Source organism: Alosa sapidissima, chromosome 18, assembly GCF_018492685.1.
Source record: "Alosa sapidissima isolate fAloSap1 chromosome 18, fAloSap1.pri, whole genome shotgun sequence".
Classification (NCBI taxonomy): Eukaryota; Metazoa; Chordata; class Actinopteri; order Clupeiformes; family Clupeidae; genus Alosa; species Alosa sapidissima.
This window is the reverse complement of record NC_055974.1, coordinates 31,858,658-31,878,597: the sequence shown is the minus strand read 5'-3', so window position 1 is coordinate 31,878,597 and position 19,940 is coordinate 31,858,658. Positions and strand designations below refer to the sequence as shown.

General features: G+C 44.7%; 1 protein-coding gene across 1 annotated transcript in view; it reads left to right on the top strand.

The window, feature by feature from the left end:
* Positions 1-2,175: 2,175 nt before the first annotated feature.
* The window catches only part of adgra3 (adhesion G protein-coupled receptor A3), a 52,666-nt gene continuing 34,901 nt past the window's right edge, over positions 2,176-19,940 (top strand). Inside the window, exons 1-2 of the mRNA XM_042070012.1 lie at positions 2,176-3,350; positions 12,750-12,821. Of these exons, the coding sequence (XP_041925946.1) occupies positions 3,070-3,350; positions 12,750-12,821 (353 nt within the window). The 5' untranslated portion in view covers positions 2,176-3,069. The remainder of the gene's footprint in view (positions 3,351-12,749; positions 12,822-19,940) is intronic.

Below are 19,940 nucleotides of genomic sequence, written 5' to 3'. Positions count from 1 at the left end.
CTACATATGCACGTACTGTTCATAAGGCCATAGCATAGGGCCTACATACAGATGTGCTGTTCATAAGGCCATTGCATAGGGCCTACATACAGATGTGCTGTTCATAAGGCCATAGCATAGGGCCTACATACAGATGTGCTGTTCATAAGGCCATAGCATAGGGCCTACATACAGATGTGCTGTTCATAAGGCCATAGCATAGGGCCTACATACAGATGTGCTGTTCATAAGGCCATAGCATAGGGCCTACATGTGCTCATGTGCTGTTCATAAGGCCATAGCATAGGGCCTACATACACATGTGCTGTTCATAAGGCCATAGCATAGGGCCTACATACACATGTGCTGTTCATAAGGCCATAGCAAAGGGCCTATACATGTACATATGTGCTGTTTGTAGCCTACAACAGGGCAGGAGCAAAATCTCGCTTGTCCCACTGGCAAACACAATCAGGCCGGGGGCCCCCTAGCGGCTCAGGGCTCCAAGCAGTTGCTTGGTTTGCCTGTTGACAAGGTGCGCCTCTGTGTGTGTGTGTGTGTGTGTGTGTGTGTGTGTGTGTGTGTAGTGTGTGTGTGTGTATAGTATGTGTGTGTGTGTATATAATGTGTATATAGTGTGTGTATAGTGTGTGTGTGTATTGTGCGTGTGTGTATAGTGTGTGTACGTGTGTGTGCGTGTGTGTGCGTGTGTGTGTGTGTGTGTGTGTGTGTGTGTATAGTGCGTGTGTGTGAATAGTGCGTGTGTGTATAGTGTGTGTGTGTGTGTGTGTGTGTATAGTGCGTGTGTGTATAGTGTGTGTGTGTGTGTGTGTGTGAATAGTGCGTGTGTGTATAGTGTGTGTGTGTGTGTGTGTGTGTGTGTGTGTGTGTGTGTGTGTGTGTGTATAGTGCGTGTGTGTATAGTGTGTGTATAGTGTGTGTGCGTGTGTGTATAGTGTCCTGTGCTTCTCTCAGCAGCTCAGTTCATGGTGGACGGTGGACCAGCCCCAACATGCCCCCAACATGAACGCGCTCTGTGTGTGTGCGTGTGTGTGTGTGTGTGTGTGTGTGTGTGTGTGTGTGTGTGGACATGCAGGCAAGGGGAGGGTTTACCTGCAGGGTACAGACATGAAGGAGAGAGAGAGGTGGGCACACACACACACCACACACACACATGCACGCACACCACACACACACGCACACCACACACACACACACCACACACATGCACACCACACACACACACGCACGCACACCACACCACACACACACACACACCACACACACACCACGCACACCACACACACCACACACACACCACACACACACACACAGCAGTTTGACTGCAAACACACCCCAGAAACACAAACACGCTAATAGACGCTGGTAATGCAGTAGGGGAGTGATTTGAGTGTTTCTAACCAGACTGGGTATATGAACCACACCTGAAGGCTGGGTTATGTAAGGCTGGGTATATGAACCACACCTGAAGGCTGGGTTAGTGTTTCTAACTGGGTATATGAACCACACCTGAAGGCTGGGTTATGTAAGGCTGGGTATATGAACCACACCTGAAGGCTGGGTTATGTAAGGCTGGGTATATGAACCACACCTGAAGGCTGGGTTAGTGTTTCTAACTGGGTATATGAACCACACCTGAAGGCTGGGTTAGTGTTTCTAACTGGGTATATGAACCACACCTGAAGGCTGGGTTATGTTTCTAACTGGGTATATGAACCACACCTGAAGGCTGGGTTATGTAAGGCTGGGTATATCAACCACACCCATGTTTCTAACTGGGTATATGAACCACACCTGAAGGCTGGGTTATGTAAGGCTGGGTATATCAACCACACCTGAAGGCTGGGTTATGTAAGGCTGGGTATATGAACCACACCTGAAGGCTGGGTGGTCTTAGGTTCACTTGTTGGATATGAACCACTCCACCCTATGAATGAGTACCATGAGGAAGACATACTTGTGATGTCTCTGTTGTTGCTCCCAGCGCGCGGGAAACAAACAAGCTGAAAACGAAAGTTCACTGTCATTACCGGGCCTTTGTTTTACCGTGCGTGCGCGGGGCTCGGCAGGGGAAACTTCAAAGAAAGCCGAAAGGCCGGCCTTGTGCAGCGGCATGACGTCAGGGGCAGGAAACGCGACACGGAGGGGGAGGGGCGGCGCGAGGAGGAGGGGGGAGTTCTCAATGGACTGAGGGTTTGTGAACGACGCCGAAAAGACTAGCCACCACCGGAACACTTTCGTGCCTTTCGGCTGTGTGTGGATTAACTTTTGATGTTTTACTCGCGCTGGCTTCGACCCTCGCTGTGGATTTGCAGAGCTGGGCAAAGGCAACCAGAAGTGCAGCGCCCTGGAAAAGCGACAAACTCCGCACGGAGTTTTCCAAGAGTTGGAAAAATATCGGCATTGTTTTCCCATATTCCAGACGGAACCGCGAGGCGAGAGGTGGAGAACTCGGTCCATATACAAATGTAGTCAATTTTGGAGAGTTCGAGTCTTCGGGGAGATCTGGTACAGTCGCGCTTTTGTTTCGTCTCGAGGGATCTTCATTTGTAGGGAAAGTAGGATACTTGTAGCCGCAGCCAATGCCTGCTCATATTTCCTGAAGTTAGCTATGTGTGTGTTATCTGTAGTTGGCTGCAGCTGTCTTGCCGAGTACTCGAAGTAAAGTAGGCCTGGGTCTCGCTCTCCTGTTTTTTTTTTGTCGCGATTGGATTATTTTGACACCAACACGAGTCTCGGAGCGCATTCCTGAACTATGGATAGTGTTGTTTTTCGCGTCCGCGGACCAGCAGGGATTGCGGAGAGAGGCTGAGTTTTCGACTGAACCCTTTTGGATAACAAAGGATGTCCGGACTTCGAGTTGGACTGATCGACGCCGAGGGCTCGGTTCTTAATCCGCGCGACAAATGGACGAGCAAATGGGGCGCGCTGGGGAGAGGAGATGTCCACATTGACCTGTCCAAGTAGAGCCTTTTGCATTTCGAGGCGTTTTAAATTTTAGTGTTGCTAGTGTGCTCGGCTTGCGAAGCCATTGAGGAGAAAAAACCTTGGAGGGGCTTGTTTATTTATATGCTAATCTGCACTCCTCCCGCTCGTCACCGCTGTCTGCTTCGGAGCTTTTCCGCGATGTGGCTCGGCTGGGCGGGTGTCCTGCAACTGCTCGCCGTCTGGGCGCTGTGTGCTGAGGGCCAGTCGGTAGCATCTGCTTGTAAATCCTCTGAAGAGCGCGCCAGGAACGCAGGGAAGAGCGCCGTACCGGCGACCTCCGCCGACCGGAGAGTAGTGTGCAGCAGCATGGAACTCCGTCAGGTGCCCCAGCCAGACAGCTTCCCCAACCGCACCGTCACCCTGTGAGTATCCATCTGCCCCCACCCTCCCCTCCCACCCCTCTCTCTCGCCCTCTCGCTCTCTCCCTCTCACACACACACACAGACACGCACGCGCGCGCTAACCTCTCCTCTCACCCCCACCCGCAGGCTCCAGACTCGCCCACCCCCCCCTTTATACTTGGCCGTGGCCGAGCAAAGCCATGCTCCCTGGGCCTGTGTGTGTGTGTGTGTGTGTGGGGGGGGGTGTTCCCGTGCGGGTTCCCCCTGCGGGTTCCCCCTGCGCCTCGACACCATAATTATTTGACCAGCTGTTTTGCCAACACCCAAATGTGTGTCTGCTGAAACAATGCACCATTGTAGGAGCTTCTGAAACGACCCCGATTGCGGGTTGCGTCCTCTGTAACCTGATCCCAACCGGTTGTGTGCAGAAATACCATCATATGCCTACACCACTATGGTCATGACTGTGTGTGTGTGTGTGTGTGTGTGTGTGCAGAAATACCATCATATGCCTACACCACTATGGTCATGACTGTGTGTGTGTGCAGAAATAACATCTGCCTCCATCATATGCCTACACCACTATGGTCATGACTGTGTGTGTGTGTGTGTGTACTGTATGTGTGTGTGCAGAAATAACGTCTGCCTGCATCGTATGCCTACACCACTATGGTCATGACTGTGTGTGTGTGTGTGTGAGAGAGAGAGAGACTCACAGTGGCGTGGACTGTCCAGTATACCCTTGTTTCTGACAGTTATCTATAGGCCAGATCAGAAATAAATATTAAAAACACACGAGGGCTATCCCGCCATGAACGGCGATCTAGCGGGGAAACAAATCTAAGAATAAGAGAAATGGATGCTACAGCAATGGAAAAGACAGAGTATTTTAGTGAGGACACGCGCTACTGCACGTCCGTAGATGTTGCTATGGAACTGACACGGTTTGTGCTCCGCGCAGGCTGCGCGCCTCGTAGGATGAGCAAATCTCCGGTGCTCTCCGTCAGCCTCGAGCCTGCAGCTCGCTAGTGATTTGTCCCCTGTATAGGCCAGCTGTATATAAAGCCCATATGATGCTACACATTAAGGGTGTCCCCTGTATAGGCCAGCTGTATATAAAGCCCATATGATGCTACACATTAAGGGTGTCCCCTGTATAGGCCAGCTGTATATAAAGCCCATATGATGCTACACATTAAGGGTGTCCCCTGTATAGGCCAGCTGTATATAAAGCCCATAGAATAGAATAGAAACTTTAATTGCCACACAATAATGTTGGTGGGGATAAATTAAATAAATATAAATAAATAAGTAGAGTTGCAAATCTTCAGGAGTGTAATTGCTGAAGGGTAGAAGCGTTGTTCCTGTCTTGAGAGATCTAGAGCGTCTTCCAGAGCGCAGAAGATGGAAGAGTTCATGACTCGGATGTGAGGCGTCCCTGATGATGCGTTCAGCATGCAGAGAGTGGACTGATGGAAGGTGTGTGTGTGTGTGAGGTTGGAGGCTTTGGTTACAACTCTCTCTAATTACCTCTTGGGCTTTATATATTACAGACAGCCCAGCTCGTCTGTGATTGGCCGGAACTCTTGAACGCCCAGCCCAGCTCGTCTGTGATTGGCTGGAAAAGTTTATGTTTCATGGTCCAGGGTGCACCAGGCTGACTTTGTTTTTGGAGCCTGGGCTGTCTACAGAGATGCAGATAAACGTGTGTGTGTGTGTGTGTGTGTGTGTGTGTACCTGCCCATACTTCTACTACTTCTATCAGGCCAGGTGTGTGTGTGTGTGTGTGTGATCTCTGTTCTGGGTATCTCTGTGCTCACATGGCTATGTATATAGGTTCTATATAATGTACCTGGCTCACACACTCTTCCTGGTTCCATCGTGCTGCAGTGTGGTCTGTCTACACAAATAGCCACCGCTGCCATCTAGTCTGGGAGTGTCATGTGTGTATGTATAGAGACAGTGAGCAGTGTGTGTGTGTGTGTGTGTGTGTGAGAATCTCTATCCTGGCCATCTCTGTGCTCATGTGTTGGCCACACTAAAGTTTGAAGCAGACGACTGGATATACATGTGTGTGTGTGTGTGTGTGTGTGTGTGTGTGTGTGTGTGTGTGTGTGTGTGTACCGACCGATTTGTCAGCAGGCGGATATTAGGCATTTTCCAAACTATTGGTATCGGCATTTATAACGGCTGATAAATATTTTTTAAATTCAGTAAAGGAAAAATGCCTATTGATTAGGGATGTCACGATTTTGGTGGCACGATTATAGTCTTGCAGGGATTAGACTGGTATGATTTATCCTAGCCTACTGCATAGTACTGATATGACTTATCCTAGCCTCCTGCATAGTCTAGCCTCCTGCATAGTACTGGTATGATTTAGCAATCTAGAGCCCTGAGTACTCAAAACTGCAGGTGTCAGTCAACCACTTTGTTATCATAGATGAATTGATATTATGAGAGGCAGCGGTCATTGAAATGTTGATGTACCCCCGCCCCCCTGCCCCAACTTTATGGATTTTGACCTAATAACACAGCAACTTCAAAGATGACTTTTGGACCAGATGCTTCAGACATATCAATTATCGCTGTTACATTCATGACGCAGACATATCAACTATCGTGTGTGTGTGTGTGTGTGTGTGTTATTTGTGTGTTCTGCTTTGCTTATATTTACACTGTTTGTTTTTGAAGCTGTCTGTGTGTGTGATTGAGAGATATGATGAGCCTTTTGGAAAACAGGACTGTAGCACCATGTGACACTACAACTATATTCACAGCTGCTGTGTGTGAGTGTGTATGTGTGTGTGTGTGTGTGTGTGTGTGTGTGTGTGCGCATGTTTTGGGGACATATTTTCTCGCTCTGGGATTAGACAGCTGAGTATTCAGGATGTAAGAGACTGTGTGTGTGTGTTGGAGTACATTCACTGGATGCTGAAGTAGAGGCAGTGTGTAACTGAATTAAGGGGTTATCAGTACTGGAGTACACGCGCACGCACACACACACACACACACACACACACACATGCATATATATATATACACACACACACATATATATACACATACATATATGTATATATACACACACACACACACATATATATACACACACACACACATTTTTTATATATATATATATATATATATATATATATATATATATATATATATATAAAATATACACACACACACAAACACACATATACACACACACACACAAACACACAAACACACACAAACACACATATACAAACACACACACACATATATACACACACACACAAAATATGAATCACAATTTTTTAGTTTAGAATTGATATCACGATACCCTGCCACGGCTGTTCCCCCTCACAAAGTGGAATGTGTGTTGCACACATGAACCATGACGAAACAAAACAATTTGCCACCTATAGCACATTGTGCATCATCACCACAAGCCTGTAAACACAGAGGCTTCAATGAATAAAAAAATACTGGCCATTTAAGTACAGTAGGCTACCAAAAATAGTACATATAACACATTGAACTAAATGTGGTCCTGATACAGGCTCTATCTGAACTCCTTGAACATGTATTTACATAACTAAAACATGTCAATCAACATACTGCAGCTACAGCTTCAGTCTCTAGAGAAATGGAGCCTGTCAATTGTCAATTTAAGTACATCAAAAACAGAATGATGTCTTAGCACACTCTTGAACTGCTTGCCTTTTAGAGTATTAACCTTCAACTGGCTATTCAGTTCGGTTTGAGACTGAGGGCCCGTCCACACGGAGACGCTTTTTAGGTTAAACGCAGAGGTTTTGCTTCGTCTTGGCCGAGCGTCCAAACGAATCCTGTAAATGCCCGAAACCGCACGTTTCTGAAACCTGGTCCCAGAGTGGAGAAATCTGAAACCGTAGCCCGTTTGAATTCGTTTAGACAGCGAAACCGCACATCCTGCTTGCGTATGGATGATGTCATCGCCACACCTCAGCTGCCCTGGACTTGCACTTATAGTATTGCCTAACAATACTAGTTTTCATACACGACATTACCTACGATTACACTCCGTGAGATAAATATCACAACTGATGCTGTGCAGCGCCGATAGCTTATGACTTGGTGGACTGAACACTGTTTTTTCCCGGTGTTTTTTAATGCATTCTAGCTACTGTCAGTGACGCGAGAGAACTTAAGTTATTAGGAAAGTGCGGTGTAAGTTTAGGCTACATTAATTTGTGCGTAGTGCCAATGTCATTCATTTATTTTACATGTCTTACAACATATATACACGCATTCAGTCGAGTGAAATCAGATATAAGCATACAAAGACGCTTAGAACTCCCGTTAAGCCGATGGTAGCACACTGAATGCAAATGCGCGATTTGATGCAGGCAAACGTATTGACTGTTACTAACGAAGGTTTTATAGCAATATTATAAATGTGGCGACAGAATAGCCTAGAACTTGGGTAAGCCTTGCGTTTAGTAGCCTAATTGCGGTGATAGCCAAAACTAATGTGAATCACGGACTATCCTACAACCAAAGAAAGTAAAGGTGATTAGTAGGCCTACCTGCGTTAGCGAAATAAAGGACGGGACTGCACCCTTCACAAACCGTAAAATAAAGTTTATTAGTTTTACAGTTGACAGTTCACCATCAGTCCACACAAACAATTCTGGTTTCCTTACACTAGCCATTTCGTTATAGCCTATTCTGTCTGTTTGTAAAGCACAAACTTTGGTCAATTTCTGTAAAGAAACAGTGCCACCTATAGGCCTGGGGTATGAAGTAACATGTTGAGTCGTGTTGAGATGGATCTGTTTGGACGCAAATATTCTTGATGCGGTTTCAGGGAAGATGGAGGAAAAAAAGATCGGTTTCGTATGTGTGGACTAGCCCTGAGTGGTTGGCTGATTGTCGTCACTAGTAACCAATGTTTTTGCCGTAGCCTATTGTAGGCTACAGATTATTTCTTAAAAGTTATTTCTCCACTACTGGTTCATTTATCAAACTGGTGCTTTATCTACGTCCTTTGCAAATGAAGTCACGTAGTTCGGTAGAGAGACGTTTGAATAAATTAGCGTTTGTGATTGACAATGTTGTGATAATAGGCAAAGGCTATACTATGCAAAGTTAACTTGAATGCATCGATTTTGAAAAGTCCTTGTACTCGGTGCGGGCTGAAGCCCACCTACCTGAGGAAGAGCAGTGCAGGTGAGAGTGAAAGAATGGATCTAGGCCAGCCCAGTGTTTCCCCTAGCAGCTGAATGGATCTAGGCCAGCCCAGTGTTTCCCCTAGCAGCTGAATGGATCTAGGCCAGCCCAGTGTTTCCCCTAGCAGCTGAATGGATCTAGGCCAGCCCAGTGTTTCCCCTAGCAGCTGAATGGATCTAGGCCTATACTTTAAATAAGCCATCACTGCGTGAGCAGTGCAGGTGAGAGTGCTCTATTTCTACAGTGAAAGAATGGATCTAGGCCTATACTTTAAATAAGCCATCACTGCGTGAGCAGTGCAGGTGAGAGTGCTCTATTTCTACAAGGAAAGAATGGATCTAGGCCTATACTTTAAATAAGCCATCACTGCGTGAGCAGTGCAGGTGAGAGTGCTCTATTTCTACAAGGAAAGAATGGATCTAGGCCTATACTTTAAATAAGCCATCACTGCGTGAGCAGTGCAGGTGAGAGTGCTCTATTTCTACAGTGAAAGAATGGATCTAGGCCTATACTTTAAATAAGCCATCACTGCGTGAGCAGTGCAGGTGAGAGTGCTCTATCTCTACAAGGAAAGAATGGATCTAGGCGCCTATACTTTAAATAAGCCATCACTGCGTGAGCAGTGCAGGTGAGAGTGCTCTATTTCTACAAGGAAAGAATGGATCTAGGCTAGCCCAGTGTTTCCCCTAGCAGCTGCGCCGCTGTTAAATACACTGAATGGATCTAGGCCAGTGTTTCCCCTAGCAGCTGCGCCGCTGTTAAATACACTGTAGGGGAAACACTGCTAGCCTATACTTTAAATAAGCAATCACTGCGTGAGCAGTGCAGGTGAGAGTGCTCTATTTCTACAAGGAAAGAGTGGATCTAGGCCTATACTTTAAATAAGCCATCACTGCGTGAGCAGTGCAGGTGAGAATGAAAGAATGGATCTAGCCCAGTGTTTCCCCTAGAAATGCTCTATTTCTACAATGAAAGAATGGATCTAGGCCAGCCCAGTGTTTCCCCTAGCAGCTGAATGGATCTAGGCTAGCCCAGTGTTTCCCCTAGCAGCTGAATGGATCTAGGCCAGCCCAGTGTTTCCCCTAGCAGCTGAATGGATCTAGGCCAGCCCAGTGTTTCCCCTAGCAGCTGAATGGATCTAGGCCAGCCCAGTGTTTCCCCTAGCAGCTGAATGGATCTAGGCCAGCCCAGTGTTTCCCCTAGCAGCTGAATGGATCTAGGCCTATACTTTAAATAAGCCATCACTGCGTGAGCAGTGCAGGTGAGAGTGCTCTATTTCTACAGTGAAAGAATGGATCTAGGCCTATACTTTAAATAAGCCATCACTGCGTGAGCAGTGCAGGTGAGAGTGCTCTATTTCTACAAGGAAAGAATGGATCTAGGCCTATACTTTAAATAAGCCATCACTGCGTGAGCAGTGCAGGTGAGAGTGCTCTATTTCTACAAGGAAAGAATGGATCTAGGCCTATACTTTAAATAAGCCATCACTGCGTGAGCAGTGCAGGTGAGAGTGCTCTATTTCTACAGTGAAAGAATGGATCTAGGCCTATACTTTAAATAAGCCATCACTGCGTGAGCAGTGCAGGTGAGAGTGCTCTATCTCTACAAGGAAAGAATGGATCTAGGCGCCTATACTTTAAATAAGCCATCACTGCGTGAGCAGTGCAGGTGAGAGTGCTCTATTTCTACAAGGAAAGAATGGATCTAGGCTAGCCCAGTGTTTCCCCTAGCAGCTGCGCCGCTGTTAAATACACTGAATGGATCTAGGCCAGTGTTTCCCCTAGCAGCTGCGCCGCTGTTAAATACACTGTAGGGGAAACACTGCTAGCCTATACTTTAAATAAGCAATCACTGCGTGAGCAGTGCAGGTGAGAGTGCTCTATTTCTGCAATGAAAGAATGGATCTAGGCTAGATCTGCGTGCTGCTATGGAAACATCAAGTCAATATCTAGAGATGTTGTGCGTAGCGCAGGAATGGGCTAGTCATTCAGCCTAACTGTTACTGAAATTTGAATTGTAATGCGTTACCTTACTTCGTCAGCCAATAAAGTAACTAAATTGCAGTAGCGTGTAACTTTGTAATTCGTCACCCCCAACACTGCTAGTAGGCTACCTGTGGTGTGTCGGCTCAATATGCTGTGTGAGGGACTGTTGTGTGGTCACGAGGAAACTACGATGATTGGTCACATTTGTGGAACAATTGTAAGGTCGCCCAGTGTGTGTGTGTGTGTGAGAGAACACTGCTGGATGTGTGGAGTCTGTCTAGTGATGATCCTGGGTTAGGAATTGTGTGTGTGTGTGTGTGTGTGTGTGAGCATTGCTGGATGTGTGGAGTGTGTCTAGTGATGATCCTGGGTTAGGAATGGCGTGTGTGTGTGTCTCATTACTGTTATGTTCTCATGGTCACCCACTAGTCATGGGAGAGAGATAGAACTTATGTGTGTGTGTGTGTGTGAGAGAGGGAGAGAGTAAGCTCATGTGGTGTGTGTTTGTGAGAGTGTGTGTGTGTGTGTGCGCCTGTGTCCATGTCCGTGTGTCCGACTGTGTGTGTGTGAGGGGTAGAGAGCAAGCGCATGTGGTGTGTGTTTGCGAGAGTGTGTGTGTGTGTGTGTGTCTGAGTGTGTGTGTGGGGTAGAGGGCAAGCTCATGACTCTCAAGAATGCTTTCCCACACACACATTTATTCTGACAGTTTGGAAGTCACAAGGCCCCATTTGCTCCAAGAGAGTGTGTGTGTGTGTATATATATGTGTGCGTGTGCGTGTGTGTGTGTGTGGGAAAAGGGGAGAGAGTCAAAGTGTGTGTGTGAGAGATGGAGAGAGAGCATGAGAGGAAGGTGTGGGTGTTAATGTAGAGGATATTCCCATCTCACACACACCAGACCGCAAGACCATGCACACCTTAATGTGTGCACACAGAGCCTGTGTGTGTGTGTGCGGGTGCGCGTGTGGTAGCACAGCCACCCCATAATAACAAGGCCATCATAATAACAATTTGGCCAGAGTGTGTGTGTGTGTGTGTGTGTGTGTGTAGAAATCCTGTCATAAATACCAACAGGCCTGTGGTTGGTCTCTCCTGTCTCTCTTTTTCTCTCTCTCTCTCGTTCTCTCTCTCGCTCACTCTCTCTCTCTTGTTCTCTCTCTCTCTCTCTCTCTCTCTCTCTCTCTCTCTCTCTCTCGTTCTCTCTCTCGCTCTCTCTCTCTCTCTATCTGGTCTCAGTGCTGTCTCTATCTGGGTAAGCTCCATAGTTGTAACTAAATAAGCAACTTTGTTGGTTGCAATGCAATTTCCCATTGCCAACCAGCTAAGTTGCAAACAGGTTAGCAACTATGGTTTTGGGAAACACACCCCAGGTCTGTATCTGGTCTCTATCTATCCTGTGCTACTCTATCCTGTGCTACTCTATCCTGTGCTACTCTATCCTGTGCTAATCTATTCTGTGCTACTCTATCCTGTGTCAATCTATCCTGTGCTAATCTATCCTGTGCTACTCTATCCTGTGTCAATCTATCCTGTGCTAATCTATCCTGTGCTAATCTATCCTGTGCTACTCTATCCTGTGTTAATCTATTCTGTGCTAATCTGTGCTAATCTATCCTGTGCTAATCTATCCTGTGCTACTCTATCCTGTGTTAATCTATTCTGTGCTAATCTGTGCTAATCTATCCTGTGCTAATCTATCCTGTGCTACTCTATCCTGTGCTATTCTGTGCTAATCTATCCTGTGTCAATCTATCCTGTGTCAATCTATCTTGTGCTAATCTATCCTGTGCTAATCTATTCTGTGCTAATCTGTGCTACTCTAACCTGTGGTAATCTATCCTGTGTTAATCTATTCTGTGCTAATCTATCCTGTGCTACTATATCCTGTGCTACTCTATCCTGTGCTACTCTATCCTGTGCTAATCTATCATGTGCTAATCTGTGCTAATCTATCCTGTGCTAATCTATCCTGTGCTAATCTGTGCTACTCTATCCTGTGCTAATCTATCCTGTGCTACTCTATCCTGTGCTAATCTGTGCTACTCTATCCTGTATGTAGTGTTACTTTAATTAGTTAATCTTTGGCTGTCTTACTCTAGTTACTGTTAATCTTTGGCTGTGTTGCCAATCTAACACTAGGTTGAAATCCGTTTCATGTCTGTTGTATATGTCTTATCTAGTGTATGTGTGTGTGTGTGTGTATACTCTCATACTCTACATTTCTCTTCTGTTACAGGATTCTGACCAACAACAAGATCCAGGAGCTAAAGAATGGCTCCTTCCTGGGCCTGGGCCTGCTGGAGAGGCTGTGAGTAGCGCACGCACGCACGCACGCACGCACACACACACACACACACACACACACACACAGCGTGCACGCACGCACGCACGCACGCACACACACACACACACACACACACACACACACACACACACACACACACAGAGAGAGTTCATGGCTGTGTCTGGTTGAGTAGAAGCCCTAAAGGGGGAGAGGTGGAGACACACACACACACACACATGGGTACTTATAGCCCCGTCTGTATGTGTGTGTGTGTGTGTGTGTGTGACACGTGTAAGCCACACACACACATGGGTACTTATAGCCCCGTCTGTATGTGTGTGTGTGTGTGACACGTGTAAGCCACACACACACATGGGTAATTATAGCCCCGTCTGTATGTGTGTGTGTGTGTGACACGTGTAAGCCACACACACACACACTTAGATATGCACAGTAAAGAAAGAAAGGAAGTGGTGAAGTGAGTAGGACTAGCATTGCACACACACACACACACACACACACACACACACAGGCTCCTCTTTTCTAGGACCCTGTTTCTCTCGGTATTATACGTCTCTCTTGTAACAAGCAAGTGTGTGTGTGTGTGTAACAAACAGACCTGTTTGTGGTGTGTGTGTGTGTGTGTGTGTGTGTAACAAACAGACCTGGTTGTGGTGTGTGTGTGTGTGTGTGTGTAACAAGCGAGATAGAATGACTTTCTCAGATGCTCTTGTTGGGTTAGGAAAGCTGATCTCTGGTAGCTCACACACACACTACATTACACACACACACTACACACACACACTACATTACATTACACACACACACACTACATTACATTACACACACACACACACACTACACTACATTACACACACACACTACACTACACTACACACTACACTACATTACACACACACACACTACACTACACTACACACACACACTACACTACACTACACACTACACTACATTACACACACACACACTACATTACACACACACACTACACACACACACTACATTACATTACACACACACACACTACATTACATTACACACACACACACACACTACACTACATTACACACACACACTACACTACACTACACACTACATTACATTACACACACACACACACACTACACTACATTACACACACACACTACACTACACTACACACTACACTACATTACACACACACACACTACACTACACTACACACACACACTACACTACACTACACACTACACTACATTACACACACACACACTACATTACACACACACACTACACACACACACTACATTACATTACACACACACACACTACATTACATTACACACACACACACACACTACACTACATTACACACACACACTACACTACACTACACACTACACTACATTACACACACACACACTACACTACACTACACACACACACTACACTACACTACACACTACACTACATTACACACACACACACTACACTACACTACACACACACACTACACTACACTACACACTACACTACATTACACACACACACACTACACTACACTACACACACACACACTACACTACACTACACACTACACTACATTACACACACACACACTACACTACACTACACACACACACTACACTACACTACATTACATTACACACACACACACACACTACACTACATTACACACACACACTACACTACACACTACACTACATTACACACACACACACTACACTACATTACATTACACACACTACACTACACTACACACACACACACTACACTACATTACATTACACACACTACACTACATTACACACACACACACACTACACTACACTACACTACACACACACACACTACACTACATTACACATACACACTACACTACATTACATTACACACACACACTACACTACATTACACACACACACACTACACTACACTACACTACATTACACACTACACTACATTACACACACACACACTACACTACATTACACTACACACACACACTACACTACATTACACACACACACACACACACACACTACACTACATTACATTACACACACACACTACACTACACTACATTACACACACACACTACACTACATTACACACACACACTACACTACATTACACATACACACACCACTACACTACATTACACTACATTACACTACACACACACACTACACTACATTACACACACTACACTACATTACATTATAATAAATAATAATAATAATAAAGCTTTATTTGTATAGCACCTTTCATACACAGAATGCAGCTCAAAGTGCTTTACATTTGAAGCATGTAACACAATAGTAGTCAGTCAGTCATTATCAATCACTTTTCTTTGCTGTTTATGATATGCTCAGCAACATATCAAAAATATAGAAAATGACGTCATAAGACTGGCAGCCTTAACCCTCTTACCCCCCACAAGCACGCCATATGGCAACTGTGGCAAGGAAAAACTCCCATATTCCAGGAAGAAACCTTGAGCAGAACCTGACTTAATAGGGGGAGCCCATCTGCTTCTGGCTGGCTGCGCCCTCCAATAGTAGCAGATGTAGAATAATCTGAAAATGTAGTCTACAGGATAAGATGAGTTAACTAAAAGCTTTCCTGTACAGGTATGTTTTCAGATCTTTTTTAAAAATATTTACTGAACTCGCCTGCTTGATGTACAGAGGCAGGGTGTTCCATAGTTTGGGGGCATAATGGATAAACGCAGCTTCTCCACTTTGTTTGTGGAGCACTTTGGGTACGATTAAAAGATTAGAATTGGATGATCTAAGTTTCCTTTGTGGTTGATAAGATATTAAAAGCTCAGAGATATATGAAGGTGCTATGCCATTCAGAGCTTTGTAAGTAATTAACATAACCTTAAAATCAATTCTATAGGAAATAGGGAGCCAGTGCAGTTCAGCCAACACAGGGGTGATGTGTTCTCTCTTCTTAGTCTTAGTTAACATTACACATTACATTACATTACATTACACACACTACACTACATTACACACACACCACTACACTACACTACACACACACACACACTACACACACACACACACTACACTACACACACACACTACACTACACTACATTACATTACACACACACACACACACACACTACACTACATTACATTACACACACTACACTACATTACACACACACACTACATTACACACACTACACTACATTACATACACACACTACATTACACACATACACTACATTACACACACACACTACATTACACACACACACTACATTACACACACACACTACATTACACACACACACTACACTACACTACATTACACACACACACTATACTACACTACATTACACACACACACACCACTACACTACATTACACTACATTACACACACACACACTACACTACACTACACTACACACACACACTACATTACACTACACACACACACACACACACACTACACTACACTACACTACACTACACTACATTACACACACACACACACACCACTACACTACATTACACACACACACACACACTACACTACACTACACTACATTATACACACACACACACACTACACACACACACACACTACACTACACACACACACTACACTACACTACATTACATTACACACACACACACACACACACTACACTACATTACATTACACACACTACACTACATTACACACACACACTACATTACACACACTACACTACATTACATACACACACTACATTACACACATACACTACATTACACACACACACTACATTACACACACACACTACATTACACACACACACTACACTACACTACATTACACACACACACTATACTACACTACATTACACACACACACACCACTACACTACATTACACTACATTACACACACACACACTACACTACACTACACTACACACACACACTACATTACACTACACACACACACACACACACACTACACTACACTACACTACACTACACTACATTACACACACACACACACACCACTACACTACATTACACACACACACACACACTACACTACACTACACTACATTACACACACACACACACACACTACACTACACTACACTACATTACACACACACACTACATTACATTACACACACTACACTACATTACACACACACACACACACTACACTACATTACATTACACACACACACTACACTACACTACATAACACACACACACTACACTACATTACACACACACACTACACTACATTACACATACACACACCACTACACTACATTACACACACTACACTACATTACACACACACACTACACTACATTACATTACACACACTACACTACACTACACTACATTACACACACACACTACACTACATTACATTACACACACTACACTACATTACACACACACACTACACTACATTACACACACACACTACACTACATTACACACACACACTACACTACATCACACACACACACACTACACTACACACACACACTACACTACACACACACACTACACTACATTACACACACACACTACACTACATTACACGCACTACACTACATTACACACACACACTACATTACACACACACACTACATTACACACACACACTACACTACACTACATTACACACACACACTACACTACACTACATTACACACACACACTACACTACATTACACACACACACCACTACACTACACTACACTACACTACACTACACTACACTACACTACACTACACTCACACACACACTACACTACACTACACTTCACACACACATTCATACGTACACACTCACACACACCACTACACTACATTACACACATACACTCTACACTACACTACACTACACTACACTCACACACACTACACTAACTTACACTCACACACACCACTACACTACATTACACTCACACACACACTACACTACATTACACTCACACACCCACTACATTACATTACACTCACACACACACACACACCACTACATTACACTCTACACTACATTACACTCACACAAAACACACCACTACACTACACTACACACACACCACTACACTACATTACACACACACTCTACACTACATTACACTCACACACACACACACTCATACACACACACACAAACTCACTGACGGACAAACACACACAGGCACTCTTTGATGGAAATGAAAAAGTCTCTGGTCAGCCTAGTAGATGAGATCTCAGTGTGAGTGTGTGCGTGTGTTAATGTGTGTGTGTGAGTGTGTTAGCGTGTGTATGTGTGTGTTAGCGTGTTAGCATGTGTGTGTGTTAGAGTGTGTATGTGAGTGTGTGTGTGAGTGCCGTAGTAAGAGAGGAAAAGGGAGAGGCCAAGAAGATAGAGGAGGTTTCTGAGAGAGTGAGAGAGTGAGAGAGTTAAAGAGTGAGAAGGGAGAGGCCAAGAAGATAGAGGAGGTTTCTGAGAGAGTGAGAGAGTTAAAGAGTGAAAAGAGAGAGGCCAAGAAGATAGAGGAGGTTTCTGAGAGAGTGAGAGAGTGAGAGAGTTAAAGTGCTCAGGAGTTCTTTGGGACATATTTTGGCAGCGATTTCTCCCAAGAGCCAAAGGAAATGATTCTGGTTGCTCTGTGTGTGTATGTGTGTGTGTGTGCGTGTGCGTGCGTGCATGTGCGAGTGAGTGAGTGAGTGATTGCTGATTTATCACTTGGAAGTGGCCTCAGATAAAATAAGCAGACTGTTACTGTGTGTGTGTGTGTGTGTGTGTGTGTTTGTGGCACAGGGCTAGCATAACACATGACCGCATCTGTGAGGAATTCTGGAAAGGCATAGTTTTCCATGTCATGGCCCCGGTCTCGACGAAGGAATCAGAGTGTGTGTGTGTGTGTGTGTGTTTGCTTGTGTGGTGGTGTCAGTGAGCTGGCAGTGTTCTCAAGGGAACCGGTTCTATAGGTCAGCGTTCTCGAGGGAACTGGTTCTATAGGTTAGCGTTCGCTTGTGTGGTGGTGTCAGTGAGCTGGCAGTGTTCTCGAGGGAACCGGTTCTATAGGTCAGCGTTCGCTTGTGTGGTGGTGTCAGTGAGCTGGCAGTGTTCTTGAGGGAACCGGTTCTATAGGTCAGCGTTCCACAGTTGACTGGTTCTGTAGGCTTGTGTTGCACAGGTTGATAGGATAGCGGAATATGAGGAGACTCATATCGCCCAAACGCACCGTTAAGTGAGTTAAGACTAAACGCCCAAAAGCACCGTTAAGTGAGTTAAGACTCTAAACGCCCAAACGCACCGTTTAGTTAAAACTCTAATCGCCCAAATGCACCGTTAAGAGAGTTAAGACTCTAAATGCCCAAACGCACCGTTTAGTTAAGACTAAACTCCCAAACGCACCGTTAAGAGAGTTAAGACTCTAAACGCCCAAACGCACCGTTAAGAGAGTTAAGACTCTAAATGTATATCACGGTATTTTTCAAAATTCTTACGGTTTCACGGTATATGACGGTATTTTTTTTCCATGCATAATCAGATGTTCACAGCATTTTCTACAGGTTGAGGGAGGAATTGCTGCAGTACATTGACTAAGGATCTATTTTACTGTCATGTAGAATAATTCCACACTAGTGGTAATGCAGGTTTGCATGGCCCCAGAAAAAAATGATGCTGTTTACAAAGAGCCACTCATGATTCTAATGAAGACTCTAATCAGAATGCAAAGACAATTGCAGTCAAAATACAGAACTTTTACTGTGCAAATTTTACAAACCTCTTGTATAAAACCAATACAAAAAGTAGTGCAACTTGCAATAGTTATACTTTTTTGAAAATTATACAATTTAAAATAAAACCTCTCTGCTAATATGCTTTACTCTGTCAAATAGGCCTATCAGAAACATGCCTTATTGTTATTGTGTGGTTTGCATGATTTGCATGACTAACCCAACTAACTCAACTAATGTGTAGGGGTGGCACAGTTCACTAACCCAGCTAATGTACTGGGGTGTTCACTAACCCAACTAACTTAACTCAACTAATTTGTAGGGGTGTTCACTAACCCAACTAACTCAATGCGTTTGGGCATTTAGAGTCTTTTTTTTAATTTTTTTATATTACTTTATTTAAAT